At 46.3% G+C, this 24,836-nt stretch overlaps 1 protein-coding gene across 12 annotated transcripts in view; it reads right to left on the bottom strand.

Annotated features, from left to right (window-relative positions):
- The window catches only part of TJP1 (tight junction protein 1), a 162,373-nt gene that overhangs the window by 21,559 nt on the left and 115,978 nt on the right, over nucleotides 1-24,836 (bottom strand). For all 12 annotated transcript variants that reach the window (XM_055141310.1, XM_055141312.1, XM_055141308.1 and 9 more), the window contains 10 exons: nucleotides 24,592-24,716; nucleotides 23,764-23,866; nucleotides 21,877-22,153; nucleotides 18,477-18,580; nucleotides 17,760-17,928; nucleotides 17,436-17,583; nucleotides 5,747-5,886; nucleotides 4,863-4,968; nucleotides 2,646-2,796; nucleotides 332-440 (listed from right to left, as the gene is read on the bottom strand). In XM_055141310.1, coding sequence (XP_054997285.1) covers nucleotides 332-440; nucleotides 2,646-2,796; nucleotides 4,863-4,968; nucleotides 5,747-5,886; nucleotides 17,436-17,583; nucleotides 17,760-17,928; nucleotides 18,477-18,580; nucleotides 21,877-22,153; nucleotides 23,764-23,866; nucleotides 24,592-24,716 — 1,432 coding nt within the window. The remainder of the gene's footprint in view (nucleotides 1-331; nucleotides 441-2,645; nucleotides 2,797-4,862; nucleotides 4,969-5,746; nucleotides 5,887-17,435; nucleotides 17,584-17,759; nucleotides 17,929-18,476; nucleotides 18,581-21,876; nucleotides 22,154-23,763; nucleotides 23,867-24,591; nucleotides 24,717-24,836) is intronic.

The following is a 24,836-nucleotide window of genomic DNA, read 5'->3' as shown; positions in this document are numbered from 1 at the left end:
CCAGTGTCCGCCCTGTCAGAGAGAATGAATTCTCTCAGGTCTGGGCGAGCACAGAGCAGGGAGAACTATCAGGGCAAAACCCATATACATCTGAGAGGGTGAGTGTTACTGACCTGGTGGCAAGTCAACAAACAGTATCCCTCTTGCCTCTCTGCCCAGAGCAAGGCTAATGATCACAGCAGAAAACTGTGCACCTGGATGATGGCAAGATAAACTCCCTCTCGGACGAGTACACTAGGCTGTCAACTCAACTTTGAATCATTTTTAAAACATAGAACTGGAAATTCCTACAGAAGCCCTGGTGTCTCGATTCAAAGACGGCGCCTCTCACCGTCCTTCTTCTTTTGGGCCAGGATGGTCACTTCTTCTCCTTTCGGGAGGTCCAGCAGGAAAAGAACAGCTTCCTCTCGGATGATGTTCGTGAAGTCCACGTTGTTTACCTGTCAAATCATTTCACAACATATTCTTAAAACACAGTCTACAATGATCAAAACTTCTCAGAGTTTACTTAGTTTGAAAATTTCAAACAATGGGGACTTTTTAATTTTACTCTGGAGACCAAGACATACATGAACACAAAATTAATAGAACCAAAATCAAGAAGTGAACTAAGGTGGGAAGTCTATTCAGAATGACAAAATAAGTAGAACCAAGTCAAAGAAGTGAACTAGGGTGGGATATCTATTCAGAATCCATAGATCCTGATGCTCAAGATCAGCCCCTGAAAAATCTAGCCAGTTTCAATCAGATGACAAAAATCGAACTACAAATATTCTTTCTATAAAATCTCTTGCTTTAAAACTTGGAATCAGGGGCAAAGTGATAGCACAATGGGTAGAGCATTAGCTTTGCACATTCCACTCCGAGCATCCTATATGGTCTCCTGAGAAACACCAGGAATGATTCCTGAGTTCAGAGCCAGGAGTAACCCCTGAGCACTGCCAGATGTGATTTTTAAGCAAATTATTTTAAATTAAAAAAATAAAACTCAAAAATCACCCACTTTGTGAGTGTACAATAGTCAAACTGGTGACTAGTCTCTGAAGCCGAAACCCAAAGGAATGAGGAGTCTGGAGCAAGAGACACTTGGATAATACAGGGTAACGTTACCAAGGCAATAATTCACTCCTAGCTGAAGTCCCTAAGGACCAAAGTGAAACTTCCCAAAATGTGACCAGTGAGTGTGAAGGTCACAGACAAGATGTTCCTCTATTCACCTTTTGAAATTTTGTTTCCATTAAAGAGGTCACTATGTACTATTTTTATGGTACAAAACCAAAATAAAACTTTTTTTTTGAACCCAGGTTATATGCATACAAAATACTTGCTCTATCACTGAGCTACATATATCCTTGGTCCAACACAAACAATTAAGAAAAAATTTTTAAATGATGCATGCCTGAAGTGCTTCCAGCAAGAAATTGAGGGGTGTGGGAGCATGATTTGAATACTTTAGCATGGTACATGAGCTTGGAAACATAGTGAATAAAATCACCATGATGAAGCCCCAGGACAAGGTCGAATGGGGACCAAAGTGTAGACCTGTTAAAGCCTGGCAGGAAGAGCAGAAACGGCCAGGGCAGCAGGCACAGACTGAGGGGTTCTGTAAAGTTTGGAGAGTCAAGACTAATTACAAAGCTGCCACGGGCATCCAAGTCACAAGGGAGCACTGTACTGCTACTGCTTCCTGAATGCCTGAGTGCAGGAGGGGTCAGGAGAGAACAGAAAGGCTGAGCAGTGGAGCTGTCCACATTGTGCCCCTATGGCACTGTGGAGTGGCCTGAAAAGGAAGACTTGGCCAGTCAGATTCCTTCGGACAACAGGGCAGATGAGGCAAATGTTGGCTCTGGAGGTTCCAATGCAAAAGCAGAGAAGGGGACATAGGTAACCAGCTTGACAGCAGAAGGGACGGAGAAGGGGACATGGAGGAGCTTCAGCTGACAGGAGAGTCCACGAAGAGGAACCAAGAAAGATACCAGCAAATAGGCAAGCGTGGAGACTGAACAGGAAGCAATCGGAGCCATGTGGGAGGCAATGGCAGAAAGACAGGGACTGAGAACCCCGTAGGCTTCCTCTTCTGACTCAACTAGGGCCAAGTATACCTGTATGCAGATTTGGTACTTTCAGAGGGAAAGAGTTGCATGGAGCCGTGGAACCAAGCAGCAATGCAGAGAGTGGCCCCAGTGGGGAGAATGGGGGTATGGGGGGATGTGCTCCTGCCTCACAACTGTCCCTCTCCCTTCAAGAGTGGCCCCAGCTGGGGCAGTGCACACCACACACTGCCCCCTATACAGGCTATCACAGGAGGACTCCAAGGGCCACTGCAGAGTCTCCCAGAGGAAAATGAGCAGACCCGGGCAGCTATGCCCACAGCAGTCAGGCCAGTATGAATGTTTGGCTCAGCTAGGTATCTGGCAGGTTCCAGAAACCCAGTAAAGAAAAGGGAGCAAAGCTTCGCACCATGGAAAAGACAGCAGACGGAGAGCGGGGCAAAGGCAGGAACAGGCAGTAGCAAATCCAGCACAAGCAGGTCCCACAGGAGTCTGGGAGAGAGTCTGTGTCCAATTCTAATGGGAGGGTGCTGTGTCCAAAGCTTCCAGAGACCTACGAACCTCACACCCACTCACGCTGATGGACTCACATACCCTGAGAATCTGGTCACCCTCTTCTAGACCCTCTTTGGCCGCAGGGCTATCTTCCAGAACGCCAGCCACAAATATTCCGACATCATTTCCACCAGCCAGCCGCAAACCCACACTGTCTCCTTTTCTGAATTTTACCAATTTCATGCTGGGCCTGTAAAAACAAATAATTTCATTTGAAACAGTTAGGAGACATTTGGAAAGTGATAGTGAACTGCTATAACAAAAACCATACTCAGAGAGAAATAAAAGACCCCTCATCCAGAAACTCTTCCTTTCCCCCCTATGCCACCAATTTAGTGAGCAAATAGGTATTAGAATTCTAAATCAGATTAAACAGTCCTTTATTTTCTGATTAATAAAAATATATAGGTAGCTTATGAAAAAATAGGATTTTCCCAAATCTCCTTCTTCTGGTGCATTCCCAAAGGCTCATCAAATTTTTCCATTTTCCCATCTCAATTCATATTAAATTGGTTTTTCTAAATAACTGAGTAGCTTTATAAAAATAGAAATCACAGCATAAATTGGTCAATTTCCCTAATAACAGCATCAAAATCAGGCACAGTTCAGTGCTCCTACCTTCCAGCAGCAGATCCAGAGCCACTCGGCTCCCTGGTCTGGCTACCCTCTCTATTCTAAACAGAAATCTCATCCTTCAGTCTTTCTAAACTTGCCCCATGTTCAACCTCTGCCCTTTTTGTTTGGGGCTGGGAGGGGTCATACTGGGCATGCTCAGGGCTCACTCCTGGCAGGGCTCCGGGGACTGACTGTGGTGCTGGGGATGGAATCAGAGTTGGCCATGAGCAAGAATACCTAAGCCCTGTATTCTCTCAAGCCCACTCAGTGCCCCTGAAACAAACACTGAACAAACCCTGGGAACAAAGCTCTGCTGGAGAAGATCCGAGACATGAATAACCCTGGAGGTTCCTACGACTACCACACTCCTCCACACCACTGCACCAGATCTTCTTCCTCCTGACCCAGTCCTGACCCAGTAAGGAACACAGAGGACCTCAGCGGGAGCCACCCAAGAAGGAGCTACAGAGAGAGGAGGAGAGTTCTACAGAGGGAGCAAAGACTGGGGGCGAGCCTCCAAGGCAAGCAGCTGGTGGGTGCCCATCTGCAGGAGTGCCACCCCCTGCATTGCAGCCCAGAGATGCCACTTGTGGCCCAGGCTAGAAGCATTCTTGGTCCAGCCCACACACAAGCCCTCAGCCCCATGGCAGAGTGTCCCCACCTTCCTGGCAAGAACTGGAGCCTTCTCCAGACTCCTCCCACAGTGCTCTCAAACACACCTCCAGGATATCCTTGAGGGGCCCAGGACAGGCCTCTGCTCACCTGACCAGAGGGTCTCAGATCAGCTAGTGGCTTGGAGGACGACAGATGAAAAGTGCAATCTGGCCTTGTAACCAACAAGAAAGCCTGATCTCAGGGAGCGTCATGAGCCACAGGTGGTGTTTTCAACTCTGCCCCATCTGCACAGCCTAAGTCAGTGCTAGAGATGGGCTACTCACACCCCATTAAGAAGACCAAAGCCTAGGACTCGTGTGTGTGTGTGTGTGTGAGAGAGAGAGAGAGAGAGAGAGAGAGAGAGAGAGAGAGAGAGAGAGAGAGAACAGTTGGGGCATGTGTAAACTGTGACTGCCACCTGGTCAGTCAGGTGTGTGTGTGTGTGTGTGTGTGTGTGTGTGTGTGTGTGTGAGAGAGAGAGAGAGAGAGAGAGAGAGAGATCCTGACCAACAGTTTGAGTGACCCAAAGACAATACTGAGAAACGTTAACTACAGGTTTTTTTAATGAAGGCATTAGAAAGTTTGAAAGGTTTTGATGTTGAAGTAGAAAACCATTCTGCTATTTTGTCACTCCTGACCTGAAACTAGGTAGAAGACAATGGTAAGATGTGAACATCACGGAAGTTTCCCTTTTGTTCTCTAGTCTCTGATCCTATCATATAAATTAAAAACAAACAATAAGCCAACTTCCCAGACCCTGAATACAATAGTAAGCAGCATACAATCTGTTATTTAAAGGATACAATGTTGTGCCCCTCTCCCCAAATCCTTTTTCCCTTCTGATTTTGGGCCACATACTCTGGTTCTGTGGTCAGAGATCACTCCTGGTGGGGGCGCAGACAAAATCCAAGTTGGCTATGTGCAAGGCAAGAAAGCATCTACTATGCTTTCTTTCCATCCTGAAAATCTACTTGAAGCAATGCTTACCGCAGAATCCCATCCTCGTGTGCTGAATCAGGTAGGACCCCGTCAGAAGGGCTAACAGGCAAGTCCACATCAGGCTGCCCAACTTGAGCATATACAGGCTTTGGTTCTAAGGGGAGGAAAACAAAAGTTATGCAAATAAGATTCTTTTAACTTTATTTTAAAAGAGGAGCAGGACAGAAAATTAAGCAATCAGTAAAATAACTAAACAATAAAACGTTTGTAAAATATGAACGATTCATCATCAACAACATTTACAGAACTCTGAGGAGTTCAGCCATCCGTCCATGAGTCACACTAACAAGCGCACCTGCTACACGGTGGCTGAGTATCGCTCCAGCGTCCACCCCAGGGTCTGAAATATCTCTTCTCTAGCCAAAAGTAATAGAGGAAGGCTGCAGGGACGAAGGCATTCCTCGGTTCAGATTTAGACCTCCTTCCCTGGGGCCACTTTCACAGGGATATCCACATTGCCACTCAGCAAGCAGAACAGAGAAGACTGGACAGAAGTAAAGGGGGTGTGTAGCAAACACAATATCCAGACTCTCCAAGCAACCAAAGCTCTTACAGAGAGTCAAGTCTTATTCCAGGTGTCACTCGACAAGTACAGGCACATACATAAAAATATTCCAAGAAGCAAAATAACTGAAATAAGGAAAGCACTGAAGCCAATCTGCTGTGCAGTGAGCAGGGCTAACAATACCTGGCTAAGGATGCAAGGCTAGCCAGAAACCCGTTTAACCAGGAACTTCTATGACCCACCAGGAGCCTTCTGCTCCTGCCAAGGGCCCCAGAGGAAAGCTAGATGTTGGCCAAAGGCAGCGAGCATGCAGTGCTACTGTACCCATGATGGTCACTCGGGTCCTCCCGGAGTCCGCTGACCATACCTGGAAGAGTGGGCGCTGGTTTTTCACTTCTTTCGACTCTGACTTCTTCTACTGCTTTAGGGGTCTGATCATCTGCATGCTTTACAGGCGTGGAGATGGCACCAGGTTTAGAAATCCTCTCGTCCTCTCTGCTCCGGTGACTAGATATTAAAAAATAAAATTATTAGAAAAAAAGAATTGCAAAATCTGCTAGAAGAATAGCCAAGTCAACTTAACTGTAAGAACTTGCTCCAAGTTTAAAATATTCTACAGGGGCTGGAGCGATAGCACAGCGGGTAGGGCTTTTGCCTTGCACGTGGCCGACCCGGGTTCTAATCCCAGCATCCCATATGGTCCCCTGAGCACCGCCAGGGGTAATTCCTGAGTGAAGAGCCAGGAGTAACCCCTGTGCATCGCCGGGTGTGACCCAAAAACCAAAAAATAATAATAATAATAAAAAAATAATAAAATATTCTACAGGGGCTGAAACGATAGCACAGCCGGTAGGGCATTTGCCTTGCAAGCAGCCGACTCGGGTTCGATTCCCAGCATCCCATATGGTCCCCCAGCACCGCCAGGAGAAATTCCTGAGTGTAGAGCCAGGAGTAACCCCTGTGCATCGCTGGGTGTGACCCGAAAAGCAAAAAATATATATATATATATATTCTACAAAATTCATAGTTAAAAGTAGAGTGGAGGGGAAGGAGAGGCAGTACAGCGGTCAAGGCGCTTGTCCTGCATGCTGCCAACCTGTATGCCAATCCTTGGCACCACAAAAGGTCCCCCAAGGCCTGCCAGGAGTAACCCTGGTAGCCAAGGCAGAAATAAGGCCTGAGCACAGCCAAATGTGACCCCAAATCTCAAATATATAAGTAAATAAAAGTTGAGTGGTAATTTCCACAGGAAATGACAAACAGGTCAAGGTAACAGAACAGAAGATGGGCAAGGACATATCTGATGGATCAGAGCTGCGCTACTGGGGACACAGAGGTTTAAAAAAAAGTGTGGGCCAGAGAGAGAATAGCAGGATAAGTACTTGCTGTGCAAACAGCAGACCCAAGGTTCAATTTCTGCATCATATATGGTCTCCTGAGCCCCACCAGGAGTGATCTCTGAGCACAAAGCCAAGAGCACTTCCCTGGTCTGGGTACTGTTGGTCATGACCCAAAAAGGCCCCCATAATTTTTTTGTAGCCTCAAAGATAGAGGCTTTGTAAAGTGAGACCTGTGCACAAAAGCCAAATTGTATCAACAAAAGCAAATACATACAAAAGTTCAAAACATACAAATAACTTGTAACACTAAGAGCTGAGCAGTAGCAATTTCATGGAATTTAAACTGACATCTATGTAACCAATATTAATGATCAACAACAATGTAAGATTAATCTGATAACTACAAATGAGTTTAAAAGACACAGGTCAAGAGAAAAAGAATGGCCAGAAGAGGTTATTCACCAAAAGATGTACTAAGAGTAACCCAGAAAACACATTCAACCTCAATAGTAATTAGCAAACTGCAAATTCAAAGATTAGAAAGCATCTTATCACCTAGACAAAAATTCTAGAACCTATCTGTAGTATTATTTTTCTATTAGTATTTCCAATTGCAACAAAACAACAGAAATTAAATGCCCACCAAGTTTCCCCAGAAAACAAGAATGAACAGATAAAGAGAGCCAAGGAAGGAGCTTGGTGGCAATGAATGTGCCCCACACCTGAGGCCTGATGAACCAAGGTTTTATAAAGCTACAGAGATAGATACATATATATATATATATATATATATGATTTTTGTTATCTATTCACACTTAGATAGGTGTGAATATATTATTCACAGTAACCGTAGGTCTCATTCCCCTGACCCTGAAAGAGCCTCCAATTGTTGGGAAAGACGAGTAAAGGAGGCTGCTAAAATCTCAGGGCTGAGTGTAATAGAGACGTTACTGGTGCCCGCTGAGTAAATCAACGAACAATGGGATCACAGTGATACAGTGATTCACACTTAGATACTGTACCTATTTTTAAGGGGCAAAAATACACCTCAAAAAAATACATTTAAATCTACCATCCCTAAAGGCAGTATAGGAGTTTTACACGGACTGAACCTAACCACTAAAAACCAAAATGATTTATTCTTCAATCATTTGGATCATAGAAACTACTGCAAGCGCTCTACGGTAATTAAGAGATTCTTTTGCTATGGAAAATTCCAAGCATACATAGTAATACAAAGAATGGTGTCATAAAATGCCAGCTACATAAATATTATAATGTATCAAAATATTATTATATAATGACCACAAAAGCAGAATTACTTCAAAAAGCAAGGCTGGTTCGACATTAGGAATCATTCATTGTAATAAATTCAAAAATTAATTAAATTCAAATGGTCAAACACACACAAAAAATCATTCCAACAAAAAAACCACACATAACGCAAAGACACAGGCAATACAATTAATTTATGAGACTAGTTAATAAACTAAGGGAAGACACCACATTAAACAGTGAAATGCTGAATGGACAGATGCTACAATCAGTAACAACACAGATACCTGCCAACAGGACTGTTATTTGCTGTGATTTTGAAGACTCAGATAATACAATCACAATAACAAGGCCTGTAATGTTGGGGAAAGTTTTCAATAAGTGCAAAAAATACAAAATTACTTAACATTTTAATTACTGTAAAAAAATTCCACAGGTTTTCCTCAATATCTACAGCAACGAGATGGTAGTGAAAAAAAAAATCCAGGAGATGTCAATTATAGATATTAAGTACCTGCATTTAAACAAAGTCATTTTTAGAAAAAAATTATAAAAGCCAAAATATTTTCTAGTTCAAACCAGAATAAACTATGTTTAACTCATGAAAAATGTCAACCTTTTTAGCCACTCTTGTGTAATGAAATCTTACATATAAAATGACATATAAAAGTATGAATAAAAAGTTAAGCTTTATTTCCAAATAAATGTAGGTGCCTTAGACAGTACAAAAGGGCAGTACAAAACAGTAAACTGCCCCAACCTTCTTTGTATTAGAAGTGCTAATGATAGACTAGAAGGCTGCTAAGCTCACTACTATACCTAGAGTGATACCACAGCAGGTAGGGCGTTTGTCTTGTACGCAGACGACCCGGATTTGACTCCCCCGTCCCTCTCGGAGAGCCTGGCAAGCTACCGAGAGTATCCCACCCGCACGGCAGAGCCTGGCAAGTTACCTGTGTCGTATTCAATATGCCAAAAACAGTAACAACTCTCACAATGGAGACGTTACTGGTGCCCACTCGAACAAATCAACAAACAACGAGACGACAGTGCTACAGTGCAATGGTAGATGGAAAATAAGAACACTTCAAAGAGAATAAAATTCAAGAACTGCCCCAGTCCTGTATTTCTGTAACAGTTCCTTTTCCTGTTGCTTTGCAACATGCAGTCTTTAAACCAATTTACTTAAAATAAAGGAGGCCAGGGAGAGGCCTGGAATGAGAGAACCCCGGGTTCAATCCCCAGCAAAGTCTGTCCCCAGAACAGTGGGAGAAACAGTCCCTGAGTACTGGAACCCCACACCCATACCGAACAAACAACAACAACAAAAAACAGAGATGAGGATTCCCATTTAGTTTCTGGTAACTTAAGGAAAACCTCATCCATTTCAAGTGTGGCTGATGATAATATTAACTACCATCTCAATAATAGAATCAACGATAATATTCAAATGTCTTCACCAATGGTACCCAACAGACCATCATTTCCTGTACAGCAGGCTCTAAGTGTACCTCTTACAAAACTGCTATCATTTTAATCTTTGGCTAATTGTCACATTACGTTATTAATCACCTTTCACCCCATATAATGTATTTACTGTGACAAAACTCCAGACAGACGGAACATATATCTTCCATCAAATTTGTCACACTATTCAGAAAAATCAACACTTTTTAAAAACAGTGCATTTCCATTATCTACCAAAAGATGGAGGCATTACTCAACAACATGACACTCGGGCAATGCTGCGTAAGGATCCTTAGGAAACAAGTCACTCTGGTGAAAGTCAAAAGTGCCCAAAGCCTGTTCAAAAAGATGTAATCAACAAATATATTTTATTTCACCCGAGATGTCCAAAACATTATAAAACCAGTATGTCATCAATGCTTTTAGACACTGTCTCATGAGCCATCAAAGTCCAATTATTTCCCACTCACACGGCTCCCCACGTGGCTCATGGCAAACATAATGATGAAGAGATACCAATCTTGAGTCTGACCACAGAATGATGGACCTTTTCAAGCAAGAGAACGCTCTCTTGTGAGTGTGAGCACTGAAAGCCAATTGCAAGAACACTGAGTTTAGAAGACTCTGGATCCGAGCAATTGCTGTGACTCAGACATGCCACGGCTGTTAACAAGAAAAGCACATTGTCCTCGAAAGCCCTAATGGCTCTCAAAAAAATACTGAAACTTCATTTCAACAAAACCAAGCTCTTGAGCCACTATGAGGAAAGGTGACTTTCTAGGACAACAACTGACTGATGCTCATCTGCCTACATGGCTCTTCCCAGTCTCCAGAACCTCACAAGTGCAACAAGGGCATTTCTGTCTCTCATCTGAAGAGCAACTGATACATTTTTTGTTTCTGACTTTTCACTTGTGCCCAACCATGCACAGTCACATTCCCCTGCTCTCCGGAATAGTGGCAACAACAGGGACAGGTCTTGGCCCAAGGTGGGGACAGAATGCTGCAAGAGAGCTTGCCTTTGTACAGAGGCAGCCTTCTTAGGTCTGCGCCCATCAATGGCAACAGCCAAAAGGTGGATAACCAGATTATACACTCAGTGAAACCAACAAGAAGGAATAGACTACACGTATTTGACGAACACCTTCAGGTGTAGGCCTGGGGAATGGCAGGGTGGCTAGAACAGGACCTGCATTGCAGGTGTGAGACCAAATTCGGCCCTAAGTGCCAGTCTCGGGGCAGGCAGATGCATGGGAAGCACCCAGCAAGCACCACACTCAAGTGTGTGCAACCACAGGCCACTGCAGCCAGGGAGGCGAGACCTACATAGCTTAGGCAGAAGGAAACCAACAGGGACTGATCATACCTAGTGACTTAAAAACCAGCTTCCCCAAACATAAAAGAGGCATTTCAGAGATCTTCCTCACAGGCAAGGAAAGAAACGAAGGTACACTCAAGGCTGACTCATCAGAATCCTGCAATAGCTGCTAATCCTCTAAACTCCGTATGAAACATCCTGATATTTACACAGCACTGCTTCCTTGATAGCAATTAAAATAATTAATGATCTCTCCCTGAATGGCACACAAAGAATTCTAAGAATGAAAAAGGCGGGCAGATTCCATGGCAGGCCTGAGCTGCTCAGCTGCACGCAGAGAAGGCAGCAAGAGTAATTACCTTACACCTACTCTGCTGTATCTGCAGCAATCTGTCTGCTCTGAACAGAGCAAACTCTATTCCCAGCAGTAAGTGTACACATTTCGCAAAAACTTGAGGCTCATGCTGACAAGTGGCTTTGCAGCAATGAGCTAGCTAAGGCTTATTAGACTCACCATCTGTACTAAGCACCCCAACTCTCAGATGCTCATGAACCTGATCTGTCTGAACTAGAAGGAAAATAAATCTGTCATTTAAAAAGTTTGATTGCTAAGTATCTGTGGTTTAGTCAACAATTCACCTTTTTTAAAAAAGAAATTGCCTATTTTTGTAGGACTCAATGATTTTTAGCAAGAACGACTGAGGAAAGACCAAGAAACTTGTGGCTTGACTCTCATTGAGGGGCCGGAATCACCTGCCTTTCACTGGTAGTCTGAAAGTCATTAAGCAGGCTCCAAGCACAGCCTAGAGTGGAATAGCCCCCAGGGCCAGAGCGGCATCCTTATGAGATAGGAGGCAACACTGCAAAGGAAGCACCTACTTCGTTCATCTCACAAAGGCCACATGGGCTCCTTGCTGCCACTGAGTCTGAGACAAAGGATCTGGTAGGCATATCCCACACTTATGGTAGCAGCTAGGAGGACAGTCTTATAAAATCTCATGCTTCATAATTTATGTTGTATATGAATGGGGGGAGTAAAGAGCTTTTACCCTTTGACATGCTGAGTCCAGCTGCTCTTGCTACAGAGCCCAGCCACGTGAGCACCTGTCAGCAGGCACTGAGCACTGGCTGCTCCCGTCGGGGACGGGAACTCGAGAAATGAATAAACTCCTGTCTGCCTGCAGCCCAGCCCCTCAGAGGGCAGCTCAAAAACAAAACCCCAGGCAGAATTCTAATCTGGTAGCCAGAAACTCCCCATGGGCGGCAGCACAGTGGGCTTGCACTGAGGAAACCAGAGCTCAGGGCAGGGTGCTCAACTCTGAAACAGTTGGCTACAGAGCTCCATACACATAATATCCGCAAGTTTTCAATAAGCAATTCCTAAAAGAACATTTCTTATTTTCCCTAAGCAAACAGAGCAGATCACTAGGTCGCCTCCACCTTGCCACACTCTCTCCCCCCACTCTGCGGGTGGCCTCCTGTCCTCTGCCACAGTGCCTGCATCGCCCTCTCCAGATCAGCCCATGTTGTGTGTCCTACTCTGTATTGCTTGTCCTCTAATTGTAGGAGGGAAGCAAAGAGAACTTGTCTCGGCTGGTCCCTTCTTCACATCAAGCATGGGCCATGAAGGGAAAGGACCCTGTCACATTTCACAATGGCTGTCTGCTGGGCTCCCTTGATGCCTCGAGGGTCATTTTAAGCAGACAGGGGCACACACGGAGGGCTTCAGTAACTAAAGGATGAGCCAGAGGCATGAATGATGAAGGCACAGTTGCCCCCATGAGAAGACCCCCCAGTGCTGACCCATCCCCAGGCCCCGCCAGAGTCACAGCCTCCTTGGACTGCAGAGAGAAGGTAACAGCAGAGCACGACCTCACAAGTGACACGCGCAGACCGTGTCCAGACACACACAGCCTATCCAGCACCACTGAGCGGGCGGTGCTGAGATCATTATCACAGAGCCAAAGGCAAAGATCAGGAAACACGAGCTCATGGCTCACATTCACCTGCAACGAAGGTGGCTCCCCCATTCTCACACAGTTAAGCGCTGGAAACATCCTCACAATTTGTTCAGCCTCTGGGCCCCGGCACCCGCTCGTTCCAGAGAAAGAACTAGTTTCCAAGCCCAGCTCTCTGGAAAAGGGTGGAAAGTTACTCACAGCTCCCCAAAAGCAAGGCAGGCGACAGCCAACACATGAGGCGCACCAAGGGGCCACATCCTTCCATGAAGCCAAGACTTCTCTAGGGGCTTTCTGCAGAAACCTCTTTACACCCATGCAGATGGGCTGCCTGGGCCCCAAGAAAATGGCTGGAAAGGCTGGGGGGCTGATCCCCAACATGATGCCAGCTTGGCTTGGCACAGGGTTTAGGCCAGAAACTTCTCCCACTCTAAAATCCCAGGTCACTTCATGTCACATACTATACATGAGCATATCTACAGCAACATGCCAACTTCAGGACTGTGACTATTTCTCACAGGAAAAACAACAAACAGATGCCATTTTCTGGAATATTCAGAAGGAACATGGTTTTTAGAAATGTGTGTCAACTAAAAATTTAGCTTTCCCCCCAGTAATTATAGCTTATTCTTTAAAAACTGAAGACTTCGGTTAGTTTGGGAATGAGTGACTGGAGACCTATGAAATAAATCTCAGCAGTTCCAGGCTCGCCTAGCTCCCCCAGTGCTAGTGACTCACTGTAGCTCAGGCAATAGCTGCAGCCCCAGTCTCCTGTTTAAGTGGGGCAGATGAGAGAAGGTGCGACACATCATTCCTATAGGACAAGCTGAGAAACTGGTCTGTCTTACCAACTGAGAATTCTGAGGTAAGCACAGGAGCAGCCCCTGCCTGCATGCCTATCAGCTCCAACCAGGCTGGGGGAGCCGCAGTGTGCACAGTGAGAGCAAAGAGAGCACAGCAGAGCAGACAAGGGTAGGAAAAGAAAGGGGAGGGGAAGGGAGGAGAAGGAAAGGAGAGCACAGGAGCAGAGCAGGAGGAGAGGAGAGCAGGAGGAGAGGAGGAAGAGGAAGAGAGGAGGGGAGGGATGAAGAGGGGAGGGATGGAGTAGGAAGGAGAGGATAGGAGAGGAGGGGGGGAAGGGAGGGAAGGGGTAGGGAAGGGAAGGGAAGGGAAGGAAGAGAGGAGAGCGGAGGAGAGCAGAGCAAAGGAGAAGAGCAGAGCAGCAGAGCAGAACAGGAACCCAGCAGACCAGGCCACTGTTCAACCACTGGATGAATCCAGAGTCATGGCTCTCGCAATGTTGCTCCCTGAGGAGAGCAGCACACACAGGAGCAAGCAGGTCATGACGACAAGGGAGGTCTTCCTTTTCCTCTGGTCTCTACACCAGGGAGGGCAAGCTCAGTCAGATGGGTGAGTGTGCCTACCCTGGCTGCCAATCTCATGCTGGCCACAGAGTCCTACCCTCCCTACCTTAGGAACGACTATATGCGAGCAGATGGGAAAGCGTGCTTGGAAACCTGAGTTCATGACTCTAACAGCACTAAAGATCACAATGATGACAGCAGTTAACATTTGTGCCAGGTACTACAGAAATGGAAGATTCTCACAACTGTGAGTGTGAAATGCTGACCTTTCAGAGCAGACAGGAAACCAAAGCCCACTATCAAGGACTTGCAGGGTGGGCTCCAAACCCAAAAAAGTGTCAAGAAATCACTATTTTGAATGGCCCTAAGAGAGTGAAGCTGTTGGTGGGGGCTATGATGTAGCAGAGGAGACAAGAGCACACTCTTTGAGGGCAGGAAGAAGCTCATTCTGATCCCGATCCCTGAAGGCCAGGCCTCACTCAGGATGCTGTGACTAGCAGGGAAGTGCATATTGACAAAACTCTTGGAAAGGAATTGAAAGTGGTATTTCACTATGCCATCTCTTTCTATGCTTAAAGAAACAAAGCTATTTTTAAAAACATCTTTTAACTGTAGCACTGTCGTCCCGTTGTTTCATCGGTTTGCTTGAGCGGGCACTAGTAACGTCTCCATTGTGAGACTTGTTACTGTTTTTGGTATATAGAATACGCCATGGGTAGCTTGCCAGGCTCTCCGAGAGGGATGGAGGAATCGAACCTCTGTTGGTCGAGTGCAAGGCAAATGGCCTACCTGCTGTGCTACCGCTCCAGTTCCATTTGTAAAGTATATATATATATTAAAAAAAAAAAAAAAACAGGAAAAGAAAAAAAAAAGAATAGATGGAGGTTTATTTTTAAATATATAAACTTTTCCAAGATGCAGAGTACTCTCCAATCTAATATAACAGTACTTTAAAAGAAAAATGAAACCTTTAATCAACTGTTATTTTGTATCTTACCTGCATGCAGGTTAACAAATTTTCAGAAATTAAATTCACCACGCAAAAAATTGGAAATAAACTCGAGACGTTGGCTTTACTTTGCAAAAGTCTCCACTTAACTGGCATTTCCCCAAGGGGGCTGGAGTGATAGCACAGCAGGTAGGGCGTTTGCCTTGCACGCGGCCAACCCGGGTTCAAATCCCAGAATCCCATATGGTCCCCTGAGCACCGCCAGGAGTAATTCCTAAGTGCAGAGCCAGGAGTAACCCCTGTGCATGGCCAGGTGTGACCCAAAAAGAAAAAAAAAAAAGAATACCTGAGAATCCAAGAGAAGCAAAATGAAGGGCCACACCCTCTGATGCTTGGGGGACCTGTGGTGTTGGGGATCAAGCCTAGGTTGGCCTTCCCTGAACTATCTCTCAGATTGGATAGTTTCATCTTTTTTCCACTTTTAAAGTTACAGACATTGAGAGAAATCTAAATAGAAAAGGCATGGGTAATTCTAAGATTTAGAATCTGTTTACAATGAAAAGCCAAACTTCTGATAATTACTTTTTGAAAAGAAAATCGCATTCTAATCATGTGCAGCCAGCACAATCTTGGTGAGAGGACCGTGCTGGACTGAGGCTGTCCCCTCTTGCTCTGGATGGTGCCAGGGAGTTTTCCCACATCAATGATTTAATCCTGCCAGTGAAAAATAACCACTAGTGGTAAGGAAGTTAGTTTGGCATGTGACTTTTCCTTTTAAAAAACATTCATTAGACCCTTACAAAATGTCAATCAGAGGGAACGTGACTGGTCAGTTGGGAACTGAGCAAGAATCTGTTTCCCAAGTATCCAGACTGTCACTGCATCCCTAAGGTTTGCTGGTAGTCTCCTCACTTCCCTGGACAAATGTGCTGAGCCCAGTCTTTCCATACTGCATCTTGAAGCCAACTCAGGGGCTCGATGGTTTTAGCTAACACCTCCACTCTGATAAGTCCCCAAACAGCATCTCTGTACCTAAACTGCTCAGCCATTGACTTAAACTTTCAAGCTACTCAAAATAGAGCTTTCAACTTTCAGCCATTGACTTAAACTTTCAAGCTACTCAAAAGAGATGGACAAATATCAGGGCCCAGTGAGGGCTGGGCCAGCACTGCCAGCAGTGCTTTCTGAGGAACGCTGCTTTGCATTCGTGTCCTTACCCATGCTTCTGGAGAGAAGAGTCATCATTCCCTTCACATTCTTGAATGTGTTGATAACCCTAAAGACAGTACGAACTTGGGGAAGTGACATACTCCCAGCATTCCAGGTCCTTTGGCACAAATGTTTTTGTTTTGTCCATTAGGCCACATCCAGCGGTGCTCACACAATGCGCTGGATGGACCACAGGGCTCCCAGATGCCAACCCTGAGTCAACTCTGCAACACTACAGTGTGGCTTTATAGGGAGGACAAGACCGAGCTGCTCTGGCTGGTGAAAGACCCCAATGGGCTGGAGCCAAGGCTCAATGGGAAGTGGGCACAGTTTGTGGGCAGAGGGCTCAGGTCCATTCCAGCAATGCATGGCCTCTGGGCACTGCCGGGGGGGGGGGGGGGGGGGAGGGCGGTAGTGGCACACACAGGACACAGAGAACTGGAGTAACTCCGAGCACTGCCAGAGGCGGACCTGAGAAAATTCTACTATGCTAACTTCCCAAGCAGCAGAGCCCAAAGCCTGCTGGCACTTCCCACGCAGTGGACCAGTAAAGCAGAGTGGCAGTACATGAAATGCTGCTGGAGCACAGCCATCCACTTGTTTCTGCCCATGGTTCCTTCCGAGCCATAAGATCGAGTTGCGACACAAGACTGACTACCTGAAACACTTACAGGCATCCCTGCTTGCACCAAGCTTCACAGGTTTGGAGTAAGCCCAAAGACCAAGCAAAAGAATATATTTATCCCCTCAAGGCAAAAAGAATGACAAGCATTTTTAGCAAGACGGTATTTGCATGTTAAAGTAGAGCCAGTTTTCAGTCATGAAACCAGTGCGCCAGATAACAGGCCACAGAACAGGGACTGGAGGGAGAGCCCAAGGGCTGGGCGCAGACGGCCCATAAAAGCCTGGGTTTAATTCCTAAAACATCATATGGTCCTGGAGCACCACCAGGAATGACCCCCCAAGCACAGAGCCAGGTTCAGCGCCCATCCCACCATTGAGTGTGGCCCAAAACAAACCCAAAATAGACTACAGTACAGACATTAACTTAGAGGCAATTCCCCGCCCCCAGCACACCTTCTTGCTGCTGGTGCTGGGAACTGAATTCTGGGCCTCACACTCACAAGGCAGGAGCTTGACTACTGAACCTCCCATTCTGACATGCCAGGGGCTCACCTGCCATTGCTGGGCTGCGGTGGAGAGTGCCGGGAAGGATCGGAAGGCTCTGAGCGCTGGTCAGGAGAACGTGAGCGGCTGTGGCGGGCAGGCCGGTCGTGGGATCGGCCAGAATGGTCTGAGGCCAGGGACTGAATCTCAGAAATGTCTGTGAAACAAGAGGGACTGTTAATGCTCCTAAGAAAGGATCACTGAGACTGGGTAGAAACCGCTGACCCATGTGCAATGTCAGTGCCTGTGCAGACTCCTGATGAACTGTATGCCATCAATCTGAGACCCAGGCCACCTCTCTGACTCTGACTGTCTGGCAAGGGTGACACTCACCATCCCGCTCAGAAGCATTGGCTGAGTGGATGCTGTCTGACAAATCAGGCACGTTCAGCAGGGTTCCTCGCTCGTCTCGCTGGACGACCATCTTCAACTTGCCTCTGGACCTTTCGATCAGTGTTTTTGCGTCTGTCAGTGACATGTTTTCTGTCACAGTTCCATTTATCTGCAAAGGGAAAAAGACTGTAGCTTGAATATACACAATAGATCAAGAGACAAGTGTCAACCTTGGTCTGTCAAGGCTTGTTAACTGCAGGGCTTGTTAACTGCCCCTTGACTTGCTGAAAACCCCAAATATTCCCTTATACTTTAATACATGACCAACAACCCCACCTACACTAACTCAGAACTCTCTACTGCACTGACACTATAAATGCAAATTAATATCCCCTTAGCCCTTCCTTTTTTATTACTGACTACAAGTAATTACAGCTATTATAATAAACATGTCAATATCTGGAATGGTTATACCAAAACCTCGTGCTATATACGGCGAGCCCTGTGTGTACACAAAGCAGTTTGGACTGAGCACAGACAGCATGTACAGAGATGAACTTCCCAGGGGACTCTCTTTCCAGAGAAAGGGACTGGGGTGACAGGGTAAGCAGTGGCGTCCCAAACACTGGCTTTTTACTCTTTATAGCCCAACTGCTCTTTCTGCCCCAAGGAAGCTCCACATCTTAACACTACTGAAATGAATGAGCACAGCCATACCTTCAGCACGACGTCTCCTTCCTGAATGTTGCCATCTCTTGCTGCCAGGCTGTCTTGTGAAATTTCCTTTACAAATATATGGCTGGCCAACCGGAGACCATATTCTGAAACAAGAGAAAGAGTGCAACACATTAAAAAAAAATTTTTTTTCTGAGGGGTTTTTGGACCACACCTGGCTGTGCTCAGGGGTTATTCCTGGCTATGCTCTGGACTCACTCCTAGTGTGCTCAGGAACTGCATGGGAAGCCGGGGATAGAACCCAGTCAATTGTGTGAAAGGCAAACGTCCTCCACGCTGTTCTATTGCTCTGGCCCCAAAATGATTTTTTATGGGGAGACAGGGAGGACACACCCAGCTATGCTCAGGAGTTACTTCTGGCCCTGTGCTCTTCAGTACGAAATTTTAAGATACTACATAGAGCTTTAAAGCATAAGAGTAATAATGCAGACAGCAAGTTTCTAAGCACATTATTAAGAAATCACTCCTGGTCACTTTGCAGACTGACCTCCTCTAAGCTGTCCACCTGTGAGCAAAGGGCCAAGGGCTTCAGACGACAGCACAGAAAGCGTCTCCTGCTGACTCTTATTATACCAATCAACTCACTTCTCTGAAGGCACCCTAGAACAGCCCTGTGAAGGCCAAGATTGTACTGCTGATGTGCATGAATGAGCCCGGCCTGGCTGGTGTTTCCCCCAGAACCAGAGCAGTCCTGACCCTCTGCAACCCAAGATAAGGTGGGCACAGAGGCCTACGAGGAGCCAGGCAGGAGGAGCTGAGGCCCCTTCACCAGGGAAAAGTGTAAGGGGGAACACCAGCTATACCAGTTGGTGGGACCAGGCAAGACTGATGAGGGTCACCAGGAAAATTCAGAAACAGTTGGGGGCCTGTGACCATGTGGGTTATCAACACAAGACCCATGATAGTGAACCCCCAGTTAGTACAATGTCCAGACAAGAAAAACTGCTCCATGTTTGGTCGAGGAAAGGACGAATCAAGAGTCTTACTGCCTTTAATTAATTATGTAAGAGAATGAAAACCATAAAAAATAAGTGCTCAGACTTGCTAGTCAGGCTGCTGAAAGTTGCATCAGAGTTACAGGTTAACCGAAGGTAAACAGATCTAGAGTGCTCTGGAAAGGCAGGAACTGAAGCCGAGTGAAAAAGAAAACGGATTTTTCAAAGACCTAAGTATTCAACTGCTGGCGCATTAGGGGACCCAGGCAGCCAACTGCTAGTATGTTAGGGGACCCAGGAAGTCAACTGCTGGTCCCTGGATTATAGGGACCCAGGTCCAGTGAGCAGATGGTCTCATTCATGGGGCACAAGTCCCAGAGCAATGGTGCAGGGCATACTCACAGCAGCACTATCAATCAATAAGTTCACTTTAGCCAATAGCTCCCGTGAGACATAGGAGCTTGGCAATGAACAAGAGAGAAGCCCAGACTCTGCACTCGATGTCAATGACCAGAAGGGTGGGAAGTTCAGGAAAAACTGAGGGCTCTGGGTCTAGCAGAAGCAGAGGTGTCTTTCCCGACATGAGACTGACATGGCACCGCACACAAGAACTACGGAAGGCAAGGTCACAGTGAGGGTACAGAGAGGGCTGGGCCAGACAGCTCAGAACAAACACACCAGACAGAAAAGATGGCTCTGTAGGGCCTTTCTGAGGGGGTCAGGGCAGGGCAGGTGGGGCTGGGAAGGGCCGAGAGGCTGGGAAGGAACTCCAACTGGGACTAAGTCCTGAGCTGAACAGAAAATCCACCTGCAGAGCAGAAAGGGAAGGAGCCAGACATGCCTTGGTGGTCAGAAGCTACTCCAGAGGTGAGGTGCCTAGTGTGTTATGTGTGGGGGGGAGGGGGGAACGGGCGATGAGGTGCTCCCTTAACTGTGGGCTTCATTTCACAATATACACGAGCCTCACAATATACACAAGCACACTGTATAGCCCTGAATCAACCACCATTCATGGTAACTCAGAGAGTGGGAAGAAGGGAGGGTAGAGCATGGGGAGGGCGGGAGCACTGACAGGGTTGAGGGGCTGCCAGCCTGGCCAAGGAAATGGGGTGAGCAGGAGAGCAGTCAGGGGGATCGTTCCCCACAGACAGACAGAGGGAAGGGGCAGAGCAGGGGGAGGGCACAGCAGACCCAATGTGCACAGGCTGGGCGCAAGAGTAAAGCTGGGTGAGATTACACAATAAGGCTACATAATGGGGCAAACTAAATTGTCCATGGCTCTAGAATAGACCATGGACTGGAACACTGGGGCAAAGGGTGTATTGAGGTAAAGGGCTTTGAGAAGGTAACAAAGACAGGGGATTCTAAGAGACCACAGTATTAGAGAAGCCACCATCAGAGTAGACACGTGTTCCTGCAGACTGGGCCTGAAAAGGCCAGTTTGAGATGGTGGGTTCCTGCTGGACCAGAGAACATGTGGCATGGCAGCTGGCCATGGGGATGCAGGGACATGAGGGAACTGACTGAGACAGTGGGGCCTGCCAGCCGTGGGGGTGCAGAGGCATGAGGGCAGACATTGATAGAGAAGCAAGGAGGAGGGAGTGGGGTAGGCCAGGAGTGGGCAAAGCACCTCAAGGTGTGCCCTCATGAAGCTCTATTAATACAGTCACCAAGGCTTCTGCACATCCCAGAGGCCCACAGCAGGAAAAAGCCAGCCTGATGTGTGTGATTACAAGGGACAAAAGAAAGGAGGCCAATTCAATCAGCTTAATCAATGGCTGAACAAATAGCAGTACTCCTACTTAAAAAAAAAAAAAAAAAAAAAAAAGAAGGGAGGCAGCAGCGTGTCTGTGCCAAAGTTTTAAAGAGGAAAAAAACATATTAAATACACTGACAAGTTGGAAAAATCCCAAAATAGGGGATGCTATTCATCTCTTCACTTAAAAGAACCACCCAAGCACCCAAGGGGTTGGGAAAGATCGTACAGTAGGCAGGGAGCTGGCCTTTCTTATGGCCTATCTGACAGAGATTCCCAGCCCCCCGACAGGGCCCCCTGCACCCTGCCAGGAGTGATCCCTGGGTGCAGAACCAAGAGTAATCCTTGAGCACTGTAAGGTGTGGCGTCCAAACAAAACAGCAATAACAAAAACCTCAAGATTTCTTCCTGATTGAACCTGTAGCTAAGAAAACCTCATGCTGGCCAGATCTGTACTGTGCTACCCAAGCCGCAACATGAAAACTCGAACCCAACAACAGGGCAATGTTTTTAAATGATCTGCTATAACCGAAATATTGTGGGGTGTAGACAGTGATCGCTCATAGGGAGAACGAAGGGACGGTCGGTCTGAAGTTAGTCCTGCAGGGCCCCACACACTTTTCTGAGTGGAACCTTCCCCGCTAGGGAAAACTATCCCTGGTCCCAGCATATTCGTGTGCACAGACAATACCTTCATTCTTCCGGGACTTCACCAGCGTGACTTTGGTGGGTCTGGGAGGCTGGCTGGAGGCCACAGAGCGCCGGTCAGAGCGTGGGGACAAACTCCTGTCTCTGCTAGCGCTTCTGTCTCTTGCCCAACTCTTCTCACTTCTTCTGTTCCCTAGAGTGGCACGGCCACCACGCGGATCATGCACATCTTCCTCGTAGCTATCTTCCTCGTTCTCAGACACGGGCTCAGGCTCAGGACGGCTCACAGGGATCTGAACTTTCTTCTTCCTTCGAATGGTCTACAAATGAAAAGATCACGAAGTCTGCTAGTGGACTTTCCTCTTGTCCTCTCAGGGTCCAACAGAAAGGACAATGAAATTTTCCTGATGGGTCCCCTGCCCGGATTATAATCCTGATCAGAGTTCATTCATAATAATAACTAATCACTAAGGAATGAGTTTCCTGTGAAGTTGTGTTTCTGTTCTCCTGATAAACAGATGTGGCCAAGAACTAAATCTGGAATAAAATGGGTAACAAGGTCCTTAGTCGTGTAAAGGACTTGGACTTGGGTCTAGGTGGAACAATTCAAAGAGAAACAAAGAGATGTTGGCGGGCAGACCAAGGAGGTGACTCTGTGCTCTGACACATCTGTACCCCTACATACTCAGATGTGCACAGAAGCTCCAGCCAGCAACAGGGCCATGCCATGCCTGCTAAAACCAGAGAGAGCAATCTCCTACACCCCCATACTACAAGAAAACTGGGCTTCACAGGAGTTTGCATAAGGCCTGCATATAGAGCCCAGATTTCCTGTGTTCTGACTCTGGCTGGTGAGAAGGGACCTTATGATGTGAGGCAGTGTGTGGTCTAGACGGCAAATGGCAATGAGAGCCATCATGAACTAAGAGCATGATCCCATCCCTGCATTGTAGAAGGCAACTCTTGGCTGGGCCAAGATGGCCTCGAACCTTTCCCACTGGAAAGCATGATCACCAGCATTCCCACCCCGCCCCCTGGACTTGAGCAAACAGCAGAGGCAGCCTTCGAGCTGTCCACTGACAGTTCGGACAACTACTTTCCACAAAACCATCTCTATCGGGAAAACGCAGCCAGTGACTCTCTGGCTGCGTCACTGACCCAGGATACACATGCTGAACAGCTAAGATGGAAAAACGAAATAGCACAACATCATAGCAAAATGGGAAGATCTGAAAAACTGGAGTTAGGCTTGAAGGTAATAACCTCAAGATACTGGCAGAACACTCAAATTTACCATGGAATATGGTAAATAACTCTACAGGTATTAAAAATGGTGTCATTCAATTTAAGCAGCAGCAAAGAAAGCAGAAGCAGTTCAATTTATCCAAAACAACAATTAAAAAAAAAGCCATTTAATCTAGAGAAATAGTTCAGGTAAGGCCCTTGCACACAGTTGACTTGGGTTTGATATACCACACCCCACAGGGTCACACACTAGTATGTGTAGTCCAAAAATATCATTTGTTTTTTAGGTCACAGAAAGAAGTGCTCAGGGCTGATTCCTGGCTCTGCATTCAAAGACAGAGCTAAAACATGCCCATGAAATGTAGCCTAGGACAGGACACGGGGCTTTGTTTTTCTAAACTGCCAACATGCCAAGTCAAGAGTGGGTCTAATGCAAGCCCTGAAAGAAAAGGAAATGGTAGACCATGAAAGAGCAAGCATTCGGCAGCCCCTGTGCCCTCTTCACTTTTGCAATCAGCAAAGTTCCCAGTGTCCACAGCATGATCCCCCAATCCGACATGGAGAAGCTCTTTCTCGTGAGCAGCTAACATTGGTGCTTCAAATCCAGTTTCCCTTGTCTTCGGAGGAAGAAAGAAAAGATTTAAACAAAAAATGAATCAACAATTAATGGGAAGAAGGAACTTACAATTTTTGCGTTTTTCCCGCTTTTTCTTAGTTGCTGAACAGCAAATGCATGCTCGACATTATCCATTGAAACTCCATTAACCATCGCAACTCGGTCATTCTCCCTATGGGAAAATAAGCCACCAAGTAAAATGTTAGAGAAAAATATGAATATTTTTGTGAAAATAGTCTCTAAAATCTATTTCTAAAAACACACGAGCTATAGGCTAATTCATCTGTCTTCAGATCACTGATAAAATGTCCACTGAGTTATTTTCAGAACTCTCCTAAAAATGTTTATTTAGCAAGTCAATTTTTTAAACTATTTTAAAAAACAAAACAATGTTTTAAAAACCATTGTCTGGCTAAATTATTTCCCACTGCAAAGGGCTAACTACGAGCAAGACATACAATGAGTTTTCTATTAAACAACAAAGATTCAACACATTAGCAACACATTAACTGATAGACAAGGAGAGAGAGAGCTTATTCCCTTTATAAGAAGTAAAGCTCTCCTTTTGATTCTTCTTAAACCCTGATCATAAGCTCATGCCTGACTAGTCTGGCCTGGGTCTCTCTCCCTTTCATCGATTTTCTCACTAAACAAAAAGTGCCTGGTGTGCAAAAGGATACTTAAGGCTAGATTCTGGTGAAAACTTAGCAACAGTGTTCTCTTCTCCCTCCCCTCACCCCCATGGTTACCAAGCCTGGTGAGACCAGGGGCACTGGCTCCCAGTCTGTGGCAGAGCCTTAGCATAAACACAGGTCAGAGTCTAAGAGCCTCTGCACGGCCTGCCAGTCCCCAGAGCAGCAGGAAAAGGCACGGATGTACAGGGAAGGACCCTCTTACTGGAGCTGCCCTTCCGCGGGGCCGCCTTTCAGCACGTCGGAAATCACGATGGACGTCTCCCCACTCTGAAAGTGGGGGTTATCTCTTCCCCCAGATATGGCGATTCCAAATCCAAATCCAGGAGCCTGAAGCAACCATTACAGGGAACAAAAAGGGGCAGGGTAAGAAGATCAGAAATATTCATGATGTTGTAACTCTACAGTCTAAAATATATAGCACTTAAGTGTTAACTATATAAATATCAG

The sequence above is a fragment of the Sorex araneus genome, chromosome 6 (genome assembly GCF_027595985.1).
Source record: "Sorex araneus isolate mSorAra2 chromosome 6, mSorAra2.pri, whole genome shotgun sequence".
Taxonomy (NCBI): Eukaryota; Metazoa; Chordata; class Mammalia; order Eulipotyphla; family Soricidae; genus Sorex; species Sorex araneus.
This window is presented reverse-complemented; position numbering and strand designations above follow the sequence as displayed.